The sequence below is a fragment of the Hermetia illucens genome, chromosome 2, assembly GCF_905115235.1.
Source record: "Hermetia illucens chromosome 2, iHerIll2.2.curated.20191125, whole genome shotgun sequence".
Classification (NCBI taxonomy): domain Eukaryota; kingdom Metazoa; phylum Arthropoda; class Insecta; order Diptera; family Stratiomyidae; genus Hermetia; species Hermetia illucens.
In genome coordinates this window covers 183,132,650-183,152,825 of record NC_051850.1, presented here as the reverse complement: position 1 = coordinate 183,152,825, position 20,176 = coordinate 183,132,650, and the positions used below count along the sequence as shown (strand labels likewise).

The window sequence follows — 20,176 nt, the reverse complement described above, 5'->3', positions numbered from 1 at the left end:
GATAGGGAGCTGGCAATATTTCCAGCTCCGCCGACGAAAGAAACACCTTTCTAGGGAGAATAAGGAAGCCTATGAAAAAAGGTCTATGAACCCTGAAAGTGCAGAGAGCAACCGTATTAAGCAGGGAAGCATTACCAACAAGTCAGCAGGATGCCGAAACAAAGAGAGAGAGAGAGGTTTTAAAAGTTAGCGCCGAACTGAATTCCACAAACCCACGGGCGTCACTAGGTATCAGCCGTCACCAGCGAAAAATTTTGCAAATAGTGCAAACATCTTGTATTTTTCCGTCATCAACTGACAAAACCTTCAAAGTCAAATGTAAAAAGTTATCAAGTTCTTGTACGCGAAAAAGGAATTTTCAGGTGTTAACTATTATTGGTGGCCCTGTGAGTTGTGGCTTAGATACACACTGAAAGCTTTCCATGCTTGTCGTAAAAGGCAACTAAAGGGGATAGAAACCACCCACCGTCAACACGGCCTTGGATAGAGACTGACCACATGGCAACGACCTTTGGCTATCAAAAACCGACTATGATTGATTGAAATGTGCTCACGCTCCTCGACAACGGTAGTGAGGGTCCCCAGAATACTAGCTCTTTTCAACTTTCGCGGGAATTCCAGCGATATAAACTGGACATTTTGGGCCTAAGCGAAATAAGATGGTGGGACTCTGGAGAGTACTCCTCTCCCTCTTGCAGCAATGTGCTCTTGTACTTTGGAAAGCCAAATGATAGCAGCAACGAATTCAGTGTCAGGTTGTTTCTCACGGCTACCGCAAGGCACACTCTCTTGACCTGACCGACGATTTCTGGCAGACTAACTGCAAGATTTCCGTTCAGGTTAAGGAGCATCACAATTGTGCAATGATACGAACCAACGGAGTGGAGGAGGATGCTTTCTATGAGTAATTAAAGGTGGCTCAGGAGAAGGTTCCTAAAGGCGACATTCTGATCGTGATGGGTAATCTGAATGCCAAGGCGGGATCTGACAACACCTTGGCCGGACATGTGATTGAGAAGCACGGTCCTGGCAACCGCAACGGTAATAGTGGTAGGCCCGTGGTTTTCTGCAACTTCCACTGCCTAATCATCGGTGGCACACTGCTTGAGCACAGAGCCTGCCATAAGGCCAGTTGGATTTCAACTGATCGACGCCGTACGATCAACTAAATCGACCACTTTACGATCAGCAGTAGGTTTAAGAGTTGTTTCCTGAATGTGCGTAACAAGAGAGGCGCTGACATCGGCCTCGAAAGGGATCATCTGATGGTCGCTTACTTTCGCTTGCGTATTGCGTCCGCCACTTCTCGCAGGGATGGGGAGCTGCGACCCCCAAATTCAACATCGACCGCTTTTATGACCCAGCCGTCGATAGCCAGTGGGAGAGCTACCTTGCTGATCGAGCGGTAGATAATAGTAATGCTCCTGATAGTATCGATGAGCATTGGACCAGCATCAAAAATGATTTTTTCTCGGGTGCTGCACAGGTCGTCGGCCACGTCCCGAAAGTGCGTCATAAGATCTGGTTGACTGCGGAGTCGTGAAGGCGGAAGGAGTTTAAGACTCTACTAACCACTGCAAGTGATAGCAGGCGTGCTGATAGCCATTACCAAAGCAACGTTCGATGTCGTAAAGTGTCACGCGCTGAATCGAGGTAAAATCTGGGAGGATTTAGAGGTCCAAAGCGGAGTCCGCCAAGGTTGCATCCCCGTGACTACGCTCATGGCATCTGTTTGCTCTCTCACCGGGTCATGGAGCTTGGCCAGTGGTCTTGAATTTGAGAAGCAAGTAGAGAAACAAAGTTCTCAGTCTGTCTTTCGATATGACAAGAAGACGGAAGAAACAGTGGATACGTTACACGTTAAGAAGGGGCGACAATCGCATTGCGAGGATGCCATGCATTGGAATCCACTCTCCCAAGATGGCCATTTGGACATTTGGCGCAGAGCAGTAGAGAAAGAGTGCGAGCGTCTCGGGAAATCCGAGGAGAAGCTGAAACGGGGTCACGATTGAGTTGTGACCAAAGGCTCGTAATCACAAATCGCAATTCATATGTTTCAGCTGACATGGCATTTAATGGATAACACAGACATTTCCCGTGTTGATCATGGAGATACTTTGAATGATTAAAAATCAAGCATGTTGTCATACCCGCACGTATTTCCGCCCCTGGATTCACACCGAACAACATTTCCGTTTTATTTATCTGATTTGAATATTCCATTTTTGTTATCAAATGGATTTCCACATTGATCAAATACCACGGTGCCATTATTTCTAGATTTTTGAAAAGTATATAAATCAATGTTCAAACCAAGCCAGGGTCAGTCAATTCATTGCAATTGGATACTAGTTATGTCAGTTTATCATTTTGAGTGGAGACATGCCGCTACTGTGCTCCTTGGAATTTTCGCTGTAGCTGGTGTAAGATAGTTTCTGGTGCTTAGATAGTGTCAAAGTTTCCTCATTCATACAATTTCGAGAAAACAACCCTTGTAACGAATCACCACTATCTTCCACAGGCTATGGAATATGAATTCATACGAACCGAAAGTGAATACAAACAGGATAAAATTTGGGATTATTCAAAATTGAAGATTAAAAAGGTTCGACAAGGAGTGTATGCGTTTAATGGACAGGTCGAACTTTTACAAACACTGGACGATAAAGTTAAGGTGCGTGTGCATAGATAGAAACAGGACAAGCTGGCTTGAAAAATATCCCGAATCTAAACCAACATTAAATAATCCTTTTCTCTTTACCAGTTCTCAGTGAAGGCTTACCACAGTTCAAGTGGGGCTGGTAACTACCAACTGATGCCATATCATCTGGACCCCGGAAACTTCTGCATCTTCATGAATAATGACTACAAGAGGTATCTTGCTGAATTATATAAAGTTTCCAACTTTCCGCATGTTACTGATGAATATTATTGCCCGTTGCCAAAGGTAAGACAAGTCGCATCTTACTGGTCCAGAAAGGAGCGCTTTCTCATGTTAGTACTTTCTCTTCAGGAGGTGTACAAAATAAAAAACTATGAATTCGATGGTACGAAACTTCCAAGCTCGTTTAGGCCAGGATATTACAAGGTCCAAATGTATTTCGAGATGCCAAATGGAGACAAATCTGGGCTGAATATCTACGCTAAAATTTCTGCATCGCTATGAGTAGGTCCCATATAGACCCGGGGATAAGATATATTCCAATAACTTGGATGTGGCTCTTCTACTAAAAATGATGCTTCTCACAGAAAAGATAGTGTGTATTTAGATTTCTCGCTCAATGCGAACAATACAATTTCCTCAATTTTCCTTGAAAGTTTTTTTTTCAACCAAGAATCATCCCCGGAATAGTGGAAAGCTGACAGACTAGAAGAGAATAAAGAATGGCTCTTTTCAGTGCTCAGTTGGTGAATTCAATCCGATGTTTTTTAAGATTTTCGACGTCAACTGAAACCAACACAACCTTTACTGAATGCAAAAAATTCAAATGGGGCGAAAGCAAGTGGTTTGGAAGATTCTAGACAGGACATTTTTCTTTGGAGGACGAACCGCTTAAAGGTCGTCCAAACTCCTCGACTGTAGATGGGAAGCCCTAGTGAAAGCTAAATTAAACGAAGTGATAAATTGGGCTTCCATGCCTTGGCAACTTACGAATATTTGATCATCATAAGGGATACATAACACACTTGGCCCCAGCCGCAAAAGGAGTCAGAACGGCTGGTTTGACAATGAATGTAAGCTAGTAACGGAACGGAAGAATGCCGCATACCGAGTAATGCTGCATTCTCAAAGAACGCGGGCACGCGCAGAGACTTATCACGAACTCCGTTGAGCGGAGAAGCGACTTCACAGACGGAAAAAGGAAGCCTGGGAGAACCAACAAGTCTGTAAAGTAGAAAAGTACAGGGAGCAACCGCACCAGGTGCGGAAGTATACCAACAGGTCAGCAGGATGAAGACTTATACACCTCAATGCTCACCCTGCGGAGACAAAGAGGGAAATCTGATTTCCGACAGAATGGGCATATTAGAGCGATGGGTTGAGTACTTTGATGAGCTACTGAACAACCAGAACATCGGCGAGTTGGAGGTCCCGCCAACTGAAGACGACGGGCAAATGCTGCCACCACCAAGTTTAGGAGAAACAGTCCGTGCAATTCATCGGCTAAAAAATCATAAGTCGCCAGGAGCCGATGGAATTACAGCCGAATTGGTTAAATATGTGGTTCATCAACTTGTGCTCAAGGTATGGGACAGCGACTTAATGCCTGACGATTGGCAACGAGGCATTATCTGTCTCATACATAGAAAGAGAGATATATTACACAGTGCAGCAATTATAGAGGTATCACGTTGCTGAGTACCAACTATAAGATATTATCCGCTATCCTGCTAGGCCGGATAGCCCCATACACCCAAAACATCATTGGCCCATACTAAACAGGCTTCACTCGGTCTCGGTGACCCTGTGAAGAACTTTAACGATTGACTCCTCATCCACGAGACGAACAGCTTAAGAGGGGGAGGGAATAATTCCCAACGATTTTCAACCGAGCGAGTTCATTGCAGCTCCAGCTCTCCTCTCAAAGCTGTTTCCACTCATCCGTCAAACTTGGGAAAAGGAGATTTTTCTCAGAAAGTGGGAGAAGGGGATGATTGTCAAGATTCAGAAGAAATAAATTTGCCTTGAGTGCGAAAATTGGTGGAGTACTTGTATGCTTTCTGATAATAGCAACGCATTAAAGAACATCAAGAAAGCTGAATCGACAGAGAGCACGTTGGTTTCTGCTTTGGTTCTTCATGCATTAACCACATCAACATTTTGCCACTTCAGTGAGTATATCTGGAACTCTTTACCCAGAAGGCAGTTGCGAAGAAACTATAATCAAAGCGGCATATGATGGCGAAAAATGTTACATGTTGCATCGAGCTAAAATGTTGGAGGAATTCAAGGCCCAAAGTGGGGTCCGCCAAGGTTGCATCTTGTCAGCGATATTACTTTTTCTTTGTCACCGGTGTCCATACTGCTCCGGAGGACTCCAATGAACCATGACACCCTTCCTGTGAATTGAGCTGTGAATTAAAGCATTTAACAACGAAGTCGGTAAAGACCAGAAGGTTTGAAGTGGAAGGCCGATATTTCACAAAGTCATGTTGCTCCTCGACAATGAGGTGCCTGAGTTGCACGCTTAGCCAGTCGCTGATACATCTCCGAGGATTTCGGAGCAAAAGAAGAGAAAAGATATAGGACGGTAGTTCACAGCTAAAGGAAAATCTCTGCTCTTGATCAGCAACAGATCATCGACTTTAAAACCGCCTATGATAACATAGTCAGGGCCATGAGAGAATTCGGTATCCCCACGAAATTAATAAGACTGACTAGGCTGTCCCTGACCAATGTACGAGGCCAGATAAAAGCAGCAGGATCACTCTCAAGACCAATCGACATCGACAACGATCTACGACAAGGGGATGCCCTATCATGCGTCCTCTTTAACCTGGCCCTCGAGAAAGTGATCCGTGATGCTGATGTAAATGCAAGAGGTACGATCCTCTTTAAGTCCACCCACCTACTGGCCTATGCTGACGATATCGACATCATAGGAAGAACCACCCGAGATGTACAAACTGCCTTCATCCAGATCGAGCAGGCGGCGCGAGATCTTGGGCTACACATCAATGAAGGCAAGACAAAATACATGGTGGCAACGTCAGCACCGAAAACAAACCAGCCAACAACATCAAACCGCACTGGTCAAACGGGAAGAATAAAGATAGGAGAATACAACTTTGAGACCGTTGATAATTTCTCCTATCTGTTGTTGTCAGCTAACAGAGCCTATTTCAGGTTACAAAAACTGTTCCTCTCGAAAAGTCTCACCATAGGGTCAAAGCTCTTACTGTACAAGACTATGCTCTTACCAGTCCTCATGTATTCCTCGGAGGCTTGGGTCCTTAGCAAGAAAAATTGCGAACTCTTGGCCGCGTTCGAGAGAAGAATCCTCCGAAGAATTTTTGGCCCCCCACATGAGGATGGACGATTCCGTAGCCTACATAACGACGAAATCTATGAGCGATATCTTGACCCTCCGGTTGTGGATAAAATCCGGATCAATAAGTTACGGTAGGCGGGCCACTTAATCCGTATGGATGAGGATGATCCAGCCCGGAAAGTCTATAAGGGCAATATCTATGATAGAAAAAGAAGATAAGACAGACCCTGCCTAAGATGGAACGATGGCGTAGGTCAGGACGCCAGACAGCTTTTAGGAATATCGAATTGGTGGACCTCGGCGCAAAACCGGGATGTCTGGAGTTCCTTATTAAAGCAGGCCTAAACCGGATACCGGTTGTTGCGCCGTTGATGATGATGATGAAGGGGTACACGAAAAAACCTTCTCGATATCCTCCACGAATTTTAACTAACGCCAAAAAGGAAGCACGCGTTCACTTCACTAAATATTTTCTTAGGACATCTAAAAACGGCCAATCTAGCATCTTCCACAATTGTTACAGGAGATTAAGTTTGGCTCTATAAATACGATCCGGAATCCAAACAGCAATCTATGGTGTGGATCCCAAAAGAAACCAATCCGCTCGTCAAGGCAAGGAAATAAATCATCACTTTTGTTACCGTGGTTTGACGAACGAACAATTTATTTGAACGGAGCCAAAATTGTAGCTGCTTTCCTCTGGAAACTGGTCAAATACCAACTGTGAAGTGGTACGCAGAAACGGGCTTTCCACAAATTTTCAAAAGTTGCTTATAGGCAAGCCAAAAAAGGAACTTCGATGCTACTTTGTACACCATTACGATGCGTCAGTTCACACTACTGAAAAAAAAAATCAATGACTTTATTGTACTCCCAAATATCGGAGAAATTCATCCAGCTCCATACTTGACACCATAGATGTGAGGCAGCGTCTGATGAATTGCCTCTACCCTAAACGAAACCGTCAGTCAAGATTTTTGACTGTCCAATTGTACGTATCTTAAGCCAGGAAAACATGGTCAGGCAAACCTGTCAGTCAGCCCACAGTCTATCCGCCTCTTGAACTGCACATTTCATGCACATGCGGGTAAAGTCGCACCATCAGTTCAACCCTTGCGGTGAATAGCGTTGGACATGAAGTTCATATGCGGTGAACGTGTCACCCGGGCGCATAATCCGACTCGCATACCAGCTTGCCTGACAGAACCTTCCTTGAGACCAAAAGCTTGCGTCCTGATGTCAAAATTGTTAGAAGCAACAATGCTGACAAAATGCTGTCCTGTTAAGGGAAACAGGGGAAATGTCACAGTTCCTTACCCTACTATTCTTTGTGACCTTCGCCGACGCAACAACTAAGGGATCTGGCAGTGTATGCAGAATCAATTAGCCTTAAACCTTTAATAGGTTATCATATTCGCGGAACTTGAACGTGAACGTGACCTTCTGGCGACTAAAGAATGTTTTGGCGATAGGAGATCAATTGGAAACTCTGAATAGCACACTTTCACAGTCTTTTGAAAACGCTTATCCTATTTTCCGAATCAAGAACTGCAAAAAAAAAATTCAGGAAATCAACCAGACAACTTCTGAATCGTACTTGTAAAAGCAAAAAGGTTAAACCTCTGGAACTGACAGCGTAAACATGAAAGGCGGTAAACATGTAAGACGTTCGAAGCGAGATTCCTATAGAGCATACTATAAGAACCTGGAAGAGAAAAGAAGGCTTGCAGGTTGTGCAGAGTACTCAAAAAATTAGTCGGCCAATTTCAACTGTCTTAGAAAACTGGATGGATTTTTAACAAACTCCAGAGTTGAGTCTATACAGACTTCCTTGGAAATACACCACCCGGGAGAAGAGGTGATCAAAGTGAGAGGGAGAGAATTGGCGATTTCTGGAAACCTTGAAAGGTTTCGAAAGAGTTACAGGAGGGTTAACTGCTGTACTATCCTTGGATCACTTCAAATTACCTGGCATGGGTGGGATCTATTCAGCGACGCTAAATGAGGGTAGGGAGGCCTGGCAAAGATAACTGTTCAAATCCAAGAAACTTCAGATGAATGAAAGCTTAACATTATTTTCGCTGAAATGTCAGGATATGAGAGTCATATTCGCGGGAGAACGCAAAGGTCACACCCAGTAACTGAAAACCAACATGATCGCTTACGTGGAAAGTTCTGCAAGACTGCTCTTCACTATTTAGTTTTAAAGATAGAGGACGCAACTCTGAAAAGCTAGTACTAGATGGGGTGTTCGTGGAAATTGAAATGCGCCTTTCCAAAAGTTCTATGATGGCGCCAGAGAACCAGGTGTTGATGAAACTTTAATTAACTGAACCTATTCTGTATTAACTCATAGATTGCTCTATGTTGAAGTGGGTGTTGTGCTACCTAACAACAGAAGCGATGCAATGCTGCCCTTAAGGGGGTGTGCTATCGCCACTTCTGTGGAGTATGTTTATGGACTCACTTCTATGCGATCTGCCAAATCTGCTAATACAAACTCCAACTTATACTGATGACATGGCTGCGCTAGTTGTTGGCGAATATGGGAGAGAGGTGGGTAAAAATACAAAACGCGCCGTTGATTTGATTGACACTTGGTGAATCAGGCATGACTGAAAATCCATCAAAATGAAGCACAATGGTATTATTTACAAAAAGGAGGGAACTGAATAGTCTTTGCCTTCTAGAGAGGTGGGACACAATCCTTCAATTCTCCGAAGATGTGGAATATCTCAGAGTTTCTTTGGAACAGACACAGAGCATTGGAAGAGTTATTGGGAGAACTGAATCCAGTTTTGGCAATGCCTTCTGATTTTCAAATCACCAAACATTGGTTTGACAGGATATATGAAGTTATCTTCAAACGAGGAGGAAATTTTGACGACCCAGAAGAAAACGTGGCAGTATATACTGATATTTCCAAAACCGATGGCACAAAAACAGAACAGGTTTCCTGAGCAGGAGTCTACCTCTCGAATAAAAATATGAAATGAGCTTCTCCTTTGTGACAATATGCAACGGTGTTTCAAGCTGAAGTGAAGGAAAGTGAAGTGCTCTGCAATCTGGGTGATTGACGAGCGGTTCAAGGGCAGGTACATCGCCACTGAATCTGTAGAAATCGATTGAACTATTTCTGGATACGGAGATTTCCGGGCTGATATGCTCCAACTGCAGCGAGTAGCATCACATCCACGAACCAAAGTTCTGTGATACATAAAAAACTCCGGAATTTTCCATTAAACTCAGGACAGGATGCTTAGAAACTTTGCTTGTCTCTCTCGCTCTCCCCAGCTTATACACACACACAACCTAAGCCTACGCCTTCTCCCGATTCCGGGTGAATTGTCCAAAAGTAACTGACAGGCCTGCCGAAGCGTGCATGGGCGGCTTTAAGTAGGTATCTTCATTGGTCAATTGACCTAGGTACCTTAGTGGAGTCGATAAGATACTGCCTGCTACTACTCCAGATTTCCATCAGTTTTCAACAAGCATACAACGACTATACTATAGCCAATAAGGTGATTAATCACCAGCTTCGATTCCAAAAACATTTTAAATATTACCACAAAACTGTTACCACATTTTATCCGAATAAAGCAAGAAGGTGACGGATCTTACCTGAAAATAGAGAAAAAGGAAATAAGTGGTTATTCATGGAATTGAGAAAATGCCAAAATTAGTGAGCACCTTAAACAAAATCTGCTACTTCAACCCAGATCGTGTCCTTAAATTTTATAGAATTTCAGGTACATCGCATAGCATTTACTTGAGTCATGATAAACCTCAGATATGAACTTGGTTTTCATGTGAAGAAGTTGGTTTACTAAAGGTTCAGGTTCAGAACACCCTGTATGAAAAGGGTTCCCAACCAGTGAGACCGACAAAGAAACGACTATAATGTCTCAAAAAGACGACGATAGTCGAAGGAAGATGTTTCGAATGCTCGCTTTCTATTGATCGACCCATAACTCTAACGATACGGTCTAAACATTCTGATTTCCAGGGAGGTAAACTTTTAGCAAATTCACATTAGAGGCTACCAAATTGTCCTAAAGTAGCTCAGTTAAAACATGAAGCTGTTCCTTATTTGCCTATGGTTACCATGATCCGTCATCTATGTGCTTAGTTGCCGGTGAGCCGAAATGTGTTTCAGCTCAGTCCTACCGAGAAACCCGAACTGCTTCTCTATTGTTCTGCGCCATGCCGAGAGGGCCAGAGAGCCAACAGATTTCCACTCTGCTCCTTGCTGCCCTGAACACCTCAACGTCCTGCGGATCATTTTGGAGCAATAAAATCAGTGACAAATATATATATATTTTCGGAATGTATCCATCAGAATGTTTACCTCGATGCACCGTGTAACATTTTCTGTTGACATATTGTGGTCTATTAATGGCCAAAGATCATAAAAGCTGGATATGACCAAAAAGAGAGAGCTATCCTAAAAACCTGAAACAATTAGCAAAAGCGACCGTGAAGGTCTACTCACAATACGCGCTCGTTTGCCTTTATACGGGCCAAATCCACGAATATGAGGTATTCCCTTGAACACTTCAGTCCCTCACGGAACCTAAAAATCAAACAAAGCAGAAGTCTTTTCTGCAATCCTTATTCCTTCCGCTAAGACCGGATAACTTTTTCTCGGGGTTACGAGATCATACCAGAGTGGGAATTCCGCTTTATTAGTAAGAGACTGGTCCACCAAATTTTGCAGAATCAGTGTTGAGAGATTTTAGAGGTATTAGTGGTAATAACTGTAGTAGTTTTTGTGGAGTTGACAGGAAACTCATCCATCACTACAGAATTCGCCACAGCAGTCGTTGGCTCACTGAGTGCAACTTCAGAAACTGGGTTGGAAGCAAGATCCTCCAAGCCAGCGTCAGCATAAACCTTCCTTTGTGTAGACGTTAGGCTCGGATAAGTAGCCTTTCTAGTTGTGGGCCATTTGCCACCGGTTCTTTTTTTTAGGGATTAGGGAGTCGTAAGTCCGCATCAGTTGATGCCGGACCGGACCAAATGGAGAGCAACTTGCTCCCACTCTTGATAGTCCACTAACTCTTCTTTTTGGGTTTAACACCCAAGTTTCCAAAATTAAAAGAGGGACGAAGACGGCTAGGGTTTCTTACCAGGGCAGAGGCAACTCTTCAGACGCTGCCTCACCTAGGGTAAGAGCAGCGTGACCGAAATGGCTCGCAGATTTTATACGCCCCTTTTTATAATTTGAAAAACACGACAAGGGTACGGGTGAGGCACCGTCTGAAGAGTTGCCTCTGCCCTGGTAAGAAACCAACGCCGTCTTCGTCCCTCTTTTAATAAATTAATCGTTTCCAGACAACTTCGGCTACAGTGGGGTGTTTCAATTATGTTCGGAAAGATTTTCAAAATCTTTAACAAATATGGAAGAAAATAGAGGATTAAAGAAGTCACTACCCTTACCCTGCCTAAGGTGGCACGTGATAGGTACACGACGCAAACGTTCTTTCTCACCATTTCACTGCAGAGGTAACGCTTACCTCTGAGTGAACATGTAATAATTTGATTAATTTGATTAGATGTGGACGATACTTATTAATTCTGGGCCTAGAATCGCATGTCTTCATTGACATGATATCCAATGGGTGACACAAATTTTTTCCGTGTTGATCACGCTGATATTTTATTAAAAATCAAGCATGTCTTACCAGCACGTACTTCCGTCCCTGTATTCGTTTCAACTATCTGATTTTAATAATCTATTTTTTCTTGAAATGGATCTACTCATTTAAAAAGCACAATGTGGAGATTTCTTCATTTTTTAAAAGTATATAAATCAGCATTTGGCACAGGTCAGTATCAGTCAATTTGTTGCAATTGGATACTATGTCAGTTTGTTATTTGAAGGGGGGTTCTGCTGTTGCTGCTGTGTTGCTTGGAGTTCTTGCTGTAGCTAATGTAAGATAGTTGTTACTAGTGCAGAAGATTCCTAAAGATTGAATACATGGCTGCCATAAACCTCTCTACGCCATAAGGCCGTCAATCACACTTAAAAAAAAATTATCAAAAAATTCATCCCCGAAATTTGGAAGCGAAATTTCAACAATTCCGTACTTCCTCATTTCAATAAACATTACTTGTAACAAATCACAATTATCTCACACAGGCTATGGAATATGAATTCATACGAACTGAACAGGAAGTAAAACCTGATAAAATTTGGGACTTATCGAAGCTGAAGATTAAAAAGCTCAAACCAGGAGTATATGCATTCAACGGGCATGCCGAACTTTTTCAACCCCTCGACGATAAAACCAAGGTGATTATAAATAAGAAACTTTGATCCAATTTTAATCATTGCAACTTAAATAGCCCAACCAATCTTAGAAAACTTGCAGATAACTATCTTATTATATTACTTAATCAGCATTAAATCTTTTTTCATTACCAGTTCTCAGTGAAGGCTTACTACAGCTCAGATGGGTCCGGCAAGTACCAGCTAATGCCACATCACCTGGACCCCGGAAATGTCTGCACTTTTATGAATAATGACTACAAGAAGTATCTTTCGGAATTATACAAAGTATCTGACTTTCCGGAAATAGGCAATGAAATCTACTGTCCATTGCCAAAGGTACTTAAGTCACATCCTTTTCAAATAAGGAGGTATTTCTCTTGTCAACAATTTCTCCTAATTTTTGTTTTATCTTTCAGGCTGTGTACAAAATAAAAAACTATGAATTTGATGGGACAAAACTCCCAAACTCATTCAAGCCGGGATACTACAAAGTCCAAATGTATTTTGAGACGGGGTCAGGAGACAAATCTACCCTCAACGTCTACGCTAAAATTTTAAATTGATGCAGGCGCAACAACTTTTTAAATTTTTTAATAGAGTTTAAACTTAACTAATAAAGCAGTAAAATAATCAAAAGGTATATTTTACCTCTGAGTTGTCCTTAAATAATCCCTGCAATGGAATGTTCCCTAGCATCTTATCCCTTATCCCTGCTTCATATAATAAAAATTATTTCATCTAGAAGGAAAACAGCGTATGGATACAGTGGACCGATTTGGTCAAACCAATCATTGAAAAAGGATAAATAGTACATATTTTCCACCAGCCAAAAAGGATAGTACAGCAACTCTCTTAACGAGAGCACGGTGACACTGTTACCTAACTCATCCAAAATACAGGGGTGGAAGGCTCGGCTGAAGGAAACTTCAGCCGCAAAGGAGAAGGGACTACAGGCTTGCTTGTCAGAACCTTCTCCTCCGCCTGTACCCGGAAAAACGGAATAAAGGGAAGCTGGTAATGTGGACGCAACTGGTCTAACGCCGGTATGTGAAACTAGATCCATGCAGTCAGGACTCCGTGAACCTGGAAGGGTTCCTAGCCGTTGACAACGGAAGGCACTGCGAAAGAAGGCGAAGTTTCTTGTGAATGAGTACATGGACGTTGTTGTTTAGGATCTGCGGGATCGTAAGTCCCCATCCACTTGATGGTGGACCGGACTAAATGAGTTGCCGCTGCCCTGGACGAAACCGTCAGTCAAATTTTTGATTTTTTCAATTCTTAATGCTTGGGGTGCTACGCTCCAATACTAGGGATCCATGGACTAAAAAACGAGGGAGTAAGTTGCTCCTCATTTAGTCCGGTCCACCATCAAGTGGATGGGGACTTAGGATCCCGCAGATCCTAAACAACAACCTGGCTTTAGTCTAGCTTAGACTACAACGACTGGTGTTTTAAGTCCAATATAACTCGCAACCTTGTCCTGTTTTTGCGATGATAAAAGGGAGCGTCTTTCCACCTGTTGGCACTTTCGGTCACGCTGCTCCCAGGGCAGAGGTGAGGCAGCGTCTGATGAGTTGCCTCTGCCCTGCACGAAACCGTCAGTCAAATTTTTGATTTTTTCAATTCTACATGGATGTTGTTACACCACCAAGGGTGGCGATATCCAGAGAAATCGGACGCAAGAAACCGGAATTTTCGGTGGAAGGTGAGGACAAACTGGTAACCCCGGTAAGACCCACACTGAACACAGTTGACTTTTCAGTTAGCGGCAGTTTCCATATTAGACTGCACTTATGCCTACAAACACAAGAGTTAGTTAAATCAACCTGCAGCACGCCAAAGCTTCTTCCTATCTACTGGCGGCAAAGCTGACAAAATTGCAGGACTGTCCTTATATATTTCTGGTTCATGAGCCATGGGTTCGTTTTAACAGAATCTGGGGGATTAGATCAGTCAAGGATACCAGGATCCTCTTCGACGAAAAATCGTCTAGACCGAGGGTATGCGTTCTGAGACAATTCTGTTCACACGACCTTGTTGCGGTCAACTTAAAATACCAGGTTAATGGTAAGAGGAGAAATGTTATAGTTGCCTCTGTCTACTTACCCTATGATTCTTTGTGCCCTCCGCCGACGCAAGAACTAAGGGACCTGGTAGTATATGCAGAATTGCCTTGAACTTTTAATAGGTTGTGATGCGAACGCTCAGTATATTTGTTGGCGCAGTAGCAGATGCAATCCTAGAGGAGAGAAACTGCTTGATTTTATCACTTCAACTAGTCTGATGGTTCCTACGTTCGTGGGGCCAAGAAAAAGTGGAGTAATTGACCTAACAATCTGCACTTCAAAGTTGTTAGAGTTGATTAGAAACTGGCGAGTACTAGATGATGTCTCACTCTCAGATCACCGTTACTTAGATTTTGGCCTAACTATTGCAAACGAACAGCCTGTAATACAAAAACGGAATCCTAGGAAAACGGATTGCACAAAGTTCATTGAACTTCTTGGTGACAAAGTTGAGCTCCCTAAGCGACTAAGTACTCCTTTGGCGATAGAAGATCAATTGAAAGCTCTGAATCGCACACTTTTAGAGTACTTTAAAGAGGCTTGTCCTATTTCTCGAGACCAAAGTGGTAAAACGATTCCATGGTGGAACCGAGAGCTGCAGAGACTCAGGAAATCAACCAGACGACTTCCAAATCGTGCTTGCAAAATCAATAAAGATGAAGACTGACTAAACTTTCACAGCGTGAATATAAGAGCATACTGTGAGGAACTGGAAGGCGAAAGGGAGACTTCCAGGTTGTGCAGAGTCCCTAATAAGGATGAGTCGGCCTAGTTCGACTCTCTTAGAAACCCGGATGATAGTTTCACGAACTCCAGAGTTGAGTCTATACAAACTCTCTTGGAAGTACACAATTCGGGAGAACAGGTCTCAGAAGTGGGAAGAAGAGAATTGGCGGTTTCTGCAAACCCTTCAACACGAAGGTGCTGCAAGGGGAATTGGGACGCTGCGAGAGCGGTTGTTACCAATGAAAAAGCGAGAGCTGCTATACTATCATTTCACACTTCAAAGCACCTGGTATAGGTGGCATCTACCTAGCGATATTTTTCGAGGATGTCTTGCTCAGGGCTACGTGCTTTCCTCTTGGCAGAAGGTGAACGTAGTCTTCATACCAAAGCCTTGGAAAGATGACTATTCTAATCCAAAGAACTTCAGACAAATCAGCCTAACATCATTTTCGCTGAAATATTTGGAGAGACTGGTTGAGCGTCACATTCGCTAGAAGGCGCTAAAGTCGCACCCCCTAAATGAAAACCAGCATGCCGACCAACGTGGAAAGTCCTGTGAGTCTGCTCTTCATTCTTTGGTTTCAAAGACAGAGGATGCAACTCTGAAGGGTGAGTACGCGATGGGGGTGTTCGTAGACATTGAAGGCATGGTGTTGACGAAACTCTAATAAAGTGGATCTACGCTATGCTAACGCAGAGATTGTTGTGTGCTGAAGTGGGTGTTGATCGCTACTTAACAACGGAAGCGACGAAGGGTTGCCCTCAAGGAGGTATGCTATCGTCACTTCTGTGGAGTATGCTGATCAGCTCACTGCTATGCGAACTGCAAAATCTGCCAATACACGTTCAAGCTTATGCGGATGACGTGGCTGTACTGGCTGTTGGTCGAGATCTCGGAATGGTGTGTAGAAATAAAGAAAGATGAAACGAGCTCTCATAGCTTATGGGCTGTGTAGGCGGACCTTCGCCTCGACATGGGGACTTAGGCCTCAGGTAGTAATGTGGATATATGTTGCTATCATTAGGCCGATGTTCGCTTATGCATCCGTAGTGTGGTGGTTTAAGGTGAAACAGACGATTTTTTGCTGTAAACTAGCCACACTGCAAAGAACTGTGTGTCTGGGTATCAAAGGTCCCATGAGCACCACATCCGGCGTAGCTCTGAATGCATTACTCAATTATCTGCCCTTGGATTTATTTATTCAGAGCGCTGCAATGAGAGCGGCTCATAGACTAATTCGATTAGATCTATGGGAAAACAATGAACGTGGGGGGCACAAAGCATTGGAAGAGTCATTGGGAGAACTGAATCTAGTTTTCGCGATGCCTTCCGATTCTCAGATCCCCATACATCTGTTTGGTAGAGGATACGATGTTATCTTAAAACGGAGAGAAAACTGGGACGAGCCAGACAAATGCGTGTCAGGATATACGACGTCTTCTGCACCGATGACTCAAAGACAGAAAACGGAACTCGAATAAAACCAAAAAGTGGGCTTTTCATTTGGGACAATACACAACGGTATTTCAGGCTGAAGTGTATACGCTCCTAAAGGCGCAACCTGATTGATTGACGAGCGGTTGAAGGGCAGGCGCATCGCAATCTGCAGTGACAGTCAAGCTGCACTGAGGGCATTGAGCAGTCCTTTGATCACCTCGAAAATCGTTCAGGAATGCAGAAACCGTTTGAACTCTATGTCTAGATTCAATACGGTGGAACTACTCTAGGTACCTGGTCATTGTGGAGTAGAGGGAAATGAAATCTCGGATACCTTAGCAAAAGAGGCTTTAACTTTCCCCATGCCCGGACCGGAACCAGCAATTGGGGTGTCGGTAGCATTGGCTGATGGAGCTATCAAAAACTGGCAACAACCTTCCCATAATGACAGGTGGCAAAGCTTTAATTCTGCTAGACAAACCAAACTCTTCCTGCCAGAACCAAACAAACATACTGCAAAGTTTATCCTGTCGAAAAGCAGGAGGACCTGCAGAAGTATTGTGGGCATTCTGGCCGACCATAATTCACTAGCTGGGCATATGTTCAGAATTGAAATTATCCAAGATGATACCTGTCCATCCTGTAATGAGGAAGCGGAATCCACGGAACATTTCCTATGTGAGTGCCAAATGCAGAAGCATTGTAGGCATTCTAACAGGCCATAATTCACTAGCTGAGCATATGTCGGAATAGGAATCCTCCAAGATGGTGGGTGTCCATCCTGTAATGAGGAAGCGGAATCCACGAAACATTTTCGATGTGAGTGCCCCGCCTATGGACGCATTAGGCATCCGATTTTTGGTGCTGATGTGCTACTACTGCAGCGGGTAACATCACATCCACTAACGGAAATCCTGTGTTACATAAACGAATCCGGGATATTCCGTTAGACAAGGGAATCTTCACTCAATCAATGCGCCACTAGGATGTGAGTGCTCAGAGGCTTTGTCGCTCTCCCACCTCAAACACGCAGACACAGAATAAGACAGATATCTTCGTAGAGCATGTAAAAAGTACCTTCCAGTGCTAGATACACAAGTTTCTACATGCATAACCGCAGTCAGAAAAGTTAACCATTATCCTATGCGGGGTTTAAAATTAAATGAGCTGAGGACAGCAGTTGCAACTAAAACAAATGTGCCTCTTAATAAACCTCCTGCCTAAGAACTTATTGCAGGGAGAATACCTAATCGAGTTGCTACAGATAGTCAATACAGCGTTCAAATTAAGGTACGTTCCTCGACTATAGAAAGTGGCCGAATTTATAATGGTCCCTAAATCAGAGAAGGAAACCAGTAGAGTCGAATCAAATCGGCCATAACCGCTACTCCCTACTATTCCAAGTTATTTGATGATTTCCTTAAGATACTGCGGATCCAAACATAACACTGCCTCACAACCGTACCGCAGGGCAGGGCCTAGAGCCAAACACTATTTCCTTTGTATGCCAATGATATACCTTGCTCTGATGAAGCCAAAATAGTGACATTTGCGCATGACAATGCTAACACGGGTAAAAATAATGCGGAAGTATAACGAGACGATTAAAAAGAGTAGAGCCAAATAAGATACTAACATAAAGGATAACCTAACTAAATATATACAGAGCAAGAACCAGTTCCTCAGTGAAGCTAACCAATGTTCTTGGGTTGACCATAGAACCTCCTTCCTTTAAATACAAAACTCCAAACTAGCAAAGGAAGCTGCTGGATTTGTGATTCTCAATCATAGCTTGGCAAGTGGTGGTTTTATTGCGTAAAAACCCGACACTCTCAGGGGATGTGAATATTTCCACCTCTTAAAAAAGGCATACGCAGAGGCATTATTTTGAAATTCGGGTTATTCTTTAACTAGACCACTTTAAAAGAGGGACGAGAACGGCAGCGGTTTCGTACCACGACAGAGGCAACTCGTCACAGGTTACCTCCCCTCTAGCCTGGGAGCAGCGCGACCAAAGCAGCTCGCAAATGTTATACGCTCTCTTTTATAGTTGACAAAAGACGACAAGGGTGCGAATTATATCAAACGTAAATCCGCTCCCCGTTCGGACCAAAGAGTGAGAACAAGTTGCTCTCCATTTGGTCCAGCCTGATATCAAGTGAAGGCGGATTTAGGACACCTTGTCACGATCCTTCTACAAGGCGAACTAAGCTTCGAAAAGTGTTGAACCCTAAGCCAACCACACGTAATATATGATAGGCTTCAAAGGTGGGTGGAATGGTCGTGGTGGTAGATGTTCCAAAGCATTGTCTGTTTTCGATGAAATACTACGTAACAAGTGCTACTAACATATAGCGTGCTGATCTCTGATATAAACGGTGAACCAGCTGTACAATGTTGAAATATTTATTGAGTTTCTGCATGTTTCTGTATGAGGGACAAAAAATTGCATGTCATGATTAGATTCTAGCAGAATAGAATAATTGAAATGTCTGATGACACCGTGACAAGTATATTATTTAAGTCATTACCTATTCGTAGCAAAAATCAGTTATGTTGGCAGCCATGGTAGTGCACTATCTCAAATGGAGTTCAAGTACAGTTCTCTTACTCGGCATAATGACGATTTCATTCGTAAGTATTACTTGAGGCAAATTAGGGTGTGGATACCAGGATTGATCAGGAAGGGAATATTGACAATTTTCAAGTCAGTTTTTTTGACCTTCAATTCCGGTCAAATTTCAGGCTTTCGATTATGAAATTATCAAAGTTGAAGATGAAATAAAAGCTGACAAGATTTGGAATGTGAAGAAAATAAAAGTTAAGAAACTACGACCAGGCGTTTATGGAATTGACGGTCAGGCGGAACTTCTTCAACCACTGGGTAATAGTACGAAGGTAGTAGCAGATCTTGTAGTGTCAATAAAACCAATGAATAGATTTGTAAAAAAATGGGTACCTTCTAATAGTTCCGTCAACAGGTTACAGTAAAAGTTGGATACAATCCGAATGGGGCCGGAAAATATATGCTACTACCATTCAACATTGGTGCAAAATCGGCATGTGACTACCTTAATAATGATTACAAAAAGTACCTTTCGAATTTGCCTGAGGTATCTAATTTTCCACAAGTAGGAGATGATTACTATTGCCCATTGCAAAAGGTAAGTGTTTTTGGAGGAAGGAGGTATCGTCCAAATATCCTCTAAAATATACAAGGACCTACTTTCCATCCTACTTTCCGATAATAAATTCACAAACGTTTTGGTAATTATGTATGTGTATAAGTCAAACGTGGTATATTTTTTCAGGGAACTTATCGCGTAAACACGTACAAAGTGGAAACTACAAATTTACCGGATATTTTCAAACCAGGATACTACAAAACTCAAGCCTATTTTGAAGCCAGCAATGGTGATTTATCTATAATCAGCTTTTTCACTAAAGTCATAAGGACATCACTAAACAACAGCATAAGCAATTTACAACAATCCCTTCAATATCTTCACTAGGTTAGCTTCACCAAAACATCTGTTTGACGACGGTAAAAATCAACTTGCGACTGTTTAATTTCAGAGGAGTCAACGAAGGATATATCCATATGTCAAATAGTCCATTATCTGTGAGGATTTGAAGAATGAAATAAACTGCGATGAATTTTCTTCTAGTTTTGAAACTC

At 42.9% G+C, this 20,176-nt stretch overlaps 3 protein-coding genes across 5 annotated transcripts; all 3 read left to right on the top strand.

The window, feature by feature from the left end:
• Positions 1–2,292: 2,292 nt before the first annotated feature.
• LOC119649788 lies at positions 2,293–3,310 on the top strand. Its single transcript, XM_038052095.1, has 4 exons — positions 2,293–2,423; positions 2,522–2,674; positions 2,765–2,947; positions 3,014–3,310. Exons 1-4 carry the CDS (start codon positions 2,304–2,306, stop codon positions 3,164–3,166), a joined length of 609 nt encoding a protein of 202 aa, XP_037908023.1. The 5' UTR covers positions 2,293–2,303; the 3' UTR covers positions 3,167–3,310.
• An 8,482-nt stretch (positions 3,311–11,792) lies between these two features.
• Positions 11,793–12,903, top strand: LOC119649792. Its single transcript, XM_038052097.1, has 4 exons — positions 11,793–11,927; positions 12,136–12,288; positions 12,421–12,603; positions 12,684–12,903. Exons 1-4 carry the CDS (start codon positions 11,856–11,858, stop codon positions 12,828–12,830), a joined length of 555 nt encoding a protein of 184 aa, XP_037908025.1. The 5' UTR covers positions 11,793–11,855; the 3' UTR covers positions 12,831–12,903.
• A 6,146-nt stretch (positions 12,904–19,049) lies between these two features.
• LOC119649787 lies at positions 19,050–20,176 on the top strand. 3 transcript variants are annotated; one of them, XM_038052094.1, is made up of 5 exons: positions 19,050–19,131; positions 19,243–19,395; positions 19,479–19,661; positions 19,809–20,009; positions 20,074–20,164. In XM_038052094.1, exons 1-4 carry the CDS (start codon positions 19,051–19,053, stop codon positions 20,007–20,009), a joined length of 618 nt encoding a protein of 205 aa, XP_037908022.1. In that variant the 5' UTR covers position 19,050; the 3' UTR covers positions 20,074–20,164. The 3 variants fall into 3 exon arrangements, with proteins under 3 accessions (XP_037908022.1, XP_037908020.1, XP_037908021.1); XM_038052092.1 differs by having other exon boundaries at positions 19,467–19,661; XM_038052093.1 differs by having other exon boundaries at positions 19,467–19,661; positions 19,809–20,176.

Excerpts from the sequence above, each read along its gene's own strand:
- LOC119649787 (XM_038052093.1), top strand. The coding sequence starts at position 19,051 with ATGTTGGCAGCCATGGTAGTGCACTATCTCAAATGGAGTTCAAGTACA. Across the intron at positions 19,132-19,242 it reads GCATAATGACGATTTCATTC|GCTTTCGATTATGAAATTAT; the intron begins GTAAGTATTACT and ends GTCAAATTTCAG. Across the intron at positions 19,396-19,466 it reads CACTGGGTAATAGTACGAAG|TTCCGTCAACAGGTTACAGT; the intron begins GTAGTAGCAGAT and ends ACCTTCTAATAG.
- LOC119649788 (XM_038052095.1), top strand. The coding sequence starts at position 2,304 with ATGTTCAAACCAAGCCAGGGTCAGTCAATTCATTGCAATTGGATACTA. Across the intron at positions 2,424-2,521 it reads GAATTTTCGCTGTAGCTGGT|GCTATGGAATATGAATTCAT; the intron begins GTAAGATAGTTT and ends TATCTTCCACAG. Across the intron at positions 2,675-2,764 it reads CACTGGACGATAAAGTTAAG|TTCTCAGTGAAGGCTTACCA; the intron begins GTGCGTGTGCAT and ends TCTCTTTACCAG.
- LOC119649792 (XM_038052097.1), top strand. The coding sequence starts at position 11,856 with ATGTCAGTTTGTTATTTGAAGGGGGGTTCTGCTGTTGCTGCTGTGTTG. Across the intron at positions 11,928-12,135 it reads GAGTTCTTGCTGTAGCTAAT|GCTATGGAATATGAATTCAT; the intron begins GTAAGATAGTTG and ends TATCTCACACAG. Across the intron at positions 12,289-12,420 it reads CCCTCGACGATAAAACCAAG|TTCTCAGTGAAGGCTTACTA; the intron begins GTGATTATAAAT and ends TTTCATTACCAG.